This window comes from Chrysochloris asiatica, unplaced genomic scaffold (genome assembly GCF_000296735.1).
Source record: "Chrysochloris asiatica unplaced genomic scaffold, ChrAsi1.0 scaffold00053, whole genome shotgun sequence".
Taxonomy (NCBI): Eukaryota; Metazoa; Chordata; class Mammalia; order Afrosoricida; family Chrysochloridae; genus Chrysochloris; species Chrysochloris asiatica.
In genome coordinates, this window is record NW_006408571.1 from 11,014,103 (window position 1) to 11,018,017 (window position 3,915).

At 46.1% G+C, this 3,915-nt stretch overlaps 1 protein-coding gene across 1 annotated transcript; it reads left to right on the forward strand.

The window, feature by feature from the left end:
* The first annotated feature begins 416 nt into the window (after positions 1–416).
* Positions 417–3,458, forward strand: NUDT2 (nudix (nucleoside diphosphate linked moiety X)-type motif 2). Its single transcript, XM_006863159.1, has 2 exons — positions 417–543; positions 3,142–3,458. Exons 1-2 carry the CDS (start codon positions 417–419, stop codon positions 3,456–3,458), a joined length of 444 nt encoding a protein of 147 aa, XP_006863221.1.
* Positions 3,459–3,915: the final 457 nt, after the last annotated feature.

Sequence of the window (3,915 nt, forward strand, 5' to 3'; positions counted from 1 at the left end):
GCTCCTTCTTTGCCTCTGCAATCCCAGAGACCAGGCCCTGCTGACTAGAGATCTTCAGAAGCAAACCCACTGAAACACTCCTAGTTCAGCAGGTTTGCTTCTGAACATCTCTAACAACTCTAGTCTCTAAACAAATGCATACCAGCCCTGGGTTTTAGCAGGGAGACCTAAGGAATTGAGATAGAGGTCACATTGACTGACGGTAGAGGCCAAGGTCCTATAATTACTCACAAAGGTTTCATCTCTGATTCATGGTTCTCCCACTGGTCTTTGGCATGTTGCCTTCTGTGGATGATGCAGTCACTGTTAGTCTATGCCACACTCCAGCACCAGGGTGTACTGCCTGCAAGTAGGGATCTTGTTTTATGAAATGTCCCATTGCCCCTCATTTTCTTTTTTAAGTCCTTAGATCAACCATGGCCCTGAGAGCATGTGGTTTGATCATCTTCCGAAGACGCCTCATCCCCAAGGTAGACAACAGTTCAATTGAGTTCCTGCTGCTACAAGCATCCGATGGCATTCATCATTGGACTCCTCCCAAAGGTGTGAGGCCAGGGGGTTGACTCTTGGGGAAATGCCAAACTCTACTCAGAAATCTACTCTGCCAAGCCCCGTACAAGGCTTGCTTCCCAGAGATCATGCAGCAAGAGGGGGTGAGGTGGGCAGGAGCTCTTGATCCTTTCTAGTCAGAAGATCTCTGTGCCAGGCCAGGGCAGAGCTAGAAGTAGAATCCTGTGACTGACTTCCAGACTACACACAGCACCTAGTTATTCTGAGAGGAATGTTCACCAGACTTCCAGCCTTTATAGTAAATGGCTGAGTAGGAGAAAGAGCTAGGGTAAAGTCCTGACTATACTGTTAAGTCTTGACCTACCTATTCTGGGTTTGAGTTTTTCATCTGTCAGTCAAGGGTCAAACTAGAAAATCCTGTTTCCTTCCCACCATAACCATCTATAACTTCATTTGATTAAGTTCTTTTGACTCTTAGTCATGTGTCCTCATCACTAGGTTTTTCCGGTTGAACTCAATACACAGAGGCTAGGATTTCTGGAGAATTTTCTAAGTATAGCTATGTATTGAGTTAGAAACACACACAAGGAGGGTTCTCTGGTTATGGTCATCTGCATGTTCTAGCAGGAATGGAGGAGTAAAGAAATGAGAGGGTCCCTCTCAGACCAGATGTTTGTGAGGATTGTGGAGACTTGGGGATTGCAGTCTGATGAGCCACACATGCCCTGGGTCCATCACTTAGCACCTAGCATGGAGTTGGTCAAGCCTCAGTAGGGCAGAACAGTGAAAACTAGTGGCCTGGGCTCTATCAGTCCAAGGTTCACTTGTAAGTTAACTGGTTTTCATTAACCAGTATTTCTGATCCCAGCTCTGAGTAAGAAATCTTTAGCTGGATGGTCCTGAAAGAGAAGTCAGGCTGTGTAGGTAGAAATGGGAAAAGAAAAAAAAAGAGGTGGGGAGAGATGTCTTTAGCTGAGGCCATTGGGATGGTCTCAAGAGTTACTGACAGATTATGGCTCTGGCACCAGTTGGGATGAAGAACCTAGAGCGATCAGTCAGTCCCCAGTCAGAAGGAAAAGGGAACTTTAAATGGGTGTAGGGTAAGGATAAGGATGAAGCAGGATCCAGGGATGGAGGAAACAAGGAAATGGGAACAGGAAACAAATACATTTTGTATATTTAAATTTCACAGGGGAGAAACAAGTTGGAAAAAAAAAAAAGAAAGAAAGAAACATAAGTGTCACAAATACTATGAATAGGACTATTCGCACTTGTCTCCTTGTCACATTGCATGCTACCTCACATGGAAAGATGTCAAAGATCTCTCCTAATTCTTTTCCTTTAGGCCTGGGGAAACTTTGCTTTGTTAACATTGAAGGGGAGAATATTGAATAGATGCTTCTGGGAGAGGTGTGCTCACAGACTCCACACACCTCTGTTAATGCCTCCTTTGTCCTCCCCCTGTCCTTGCTCCAATGCATTGCCTACCTGTCCTTGTTTGCATGGCTATATAAGGTGCTAAACAAACAGACAAAATTTCCCCAGAAACCACATGAGCTAAAATGGATTTTTAAGTGCTTAGCTCCTAGATGTTTTCTATGGGAACTATGGGAAAACAGCTGACACAGAGCACTGCTGTGAGGACCTCTGGGAAGGAGGAGGGCTAGGGTATAGCACCAAGAAGGGACCAACTAAGAGTTTCTGCTAGGGCCATGTTTAGACAGAAGCTGAAGATGAACTGGGATGCAGCCCTTCCTGAGGAAACTGCATGTGTAGGGGAATATGGCCATATCCCTCCTAGTTCTTCTTAGTGTCCCCTGTACAAGTTGAGAATTTGTGGGGAGGGCCTAAAGGCAAGCAGAGGGCTGCTTCTAGTCTGCAAAGCTTCAAGTTCTCATACAACAGTTTTTTGGCATCTGTCTGCCTGGGTTCAGGTCTTGCCAATAAACTTTCCTAAAACTGGCTTGCCCTTAGTCTAAGTTCCCGTTAGGTCTTTCCCTATGAAACTGAAATCTGCCCATGCTCTGTTAGAAAGATGAAAATAATCTGGAAAAAGCTTTGATAGCTACTTGGAAACAGCTGCTAGTGCAGCTGTACAGGGTTTGGAGTCTGTCTACTAGCCCCAGGACTGCTGGGTCCAACTGCAGACCGTGTTAGGTTCTCACTCTCGGTTGTAGGTGAAGCACTGTCTCTTCAGCTTGCTCTCCACCTGCCAAGAAGGGACTGCTCCTCCTTGGGGAAATCACTTTGAAGTCTCCCAGGGAAAAGTGGTCCTTGAGAACATGGGGTGAAAAAAGCTCTAAAGAATGAGAAAACTGAGATCTGGGGGAGGCCCTCTCTTGCCATCACAGAGCAGTATTTGAAACCAGACTTGCCAAACACATGGTCTTCTGCAGAGAAGATGGAGTGTGGAAGAGGGACTGTCCAAGCCCCACAGAGCCAGACAGACCTGCCCTGCACCCGCTTCCCAGGCATTTTAGGATATGGCCAATCTCCAGGAGTCCTTTAGGAACATGTAGAGAAGTCATGTGGAACCAGACCCCAACTTTAAGTCATCTAACCAGGAAAATACAGCTTTTGGAGCTGTTGTAGACTTTTTTTTCCCTTCTCTTCTTCTCTTCCCTTAACCAGGCCATGTAGATCCAGGAGAAAATGACTTGGAAACAGCCCTAAGAGAGACTCAAGAGGAAGCAGGCATAGAAGCAGGCCAGCTGACCATCATTGAAGGGTTCAGAAGGGAGCTCAATTATGTGGCCAGGCAGAAGCCTAAAACAGTCATCTACTGGCTGGCAGAGGTGAAGAACTATGACGTGGAGATCCGCCTCTCCCATGAGCACCAAGCCTACCGCTGGCTGGGGCTGGAAGAGGCCTGCCAGTTGGCTCAGTTCAATGAGATGAAGGCAGCACTCCAAGAAGGACATCAGTTTCTGTGCTCCACAAAGACCTAGGCTGACAGCAGAATGATTGGGCTTTCCCCAGATCTGCCTTGATAGGCTCCTTGAGAGTCCTCTGAGATGAACCCACCCTCCACCTCTGGGGAATGTTGTACTGGTCTTTGACTCATCACAGCAAAGAATAGAAACATTAATGAAATCAGTTCAGGACTTTCAGATAAGAGCAAGCAAAAATCTCAGCTGGGTGGGAAAGAAAGCAAAAGAAAGGCTTTAAAAAAAAGCACATGTCAGGCCCAATAAATGCAGCCTAATAAATAAACCTCAAATAGCTTACCTGTTTTTCCTCACCTATTGTGTTTGTTTATTTCTTGGACTTTTGCCCTGATGGAAAAAAGAAAACTAAAGTGAATCAGAGCTCTGACTTCAGCCAGAGGAAACCTGTATCCATATACCACATCCAGAGAAGCTGGAGTTAAAGTGGCAGAGACCCAGCACTGCTAGCCTGGCTGTT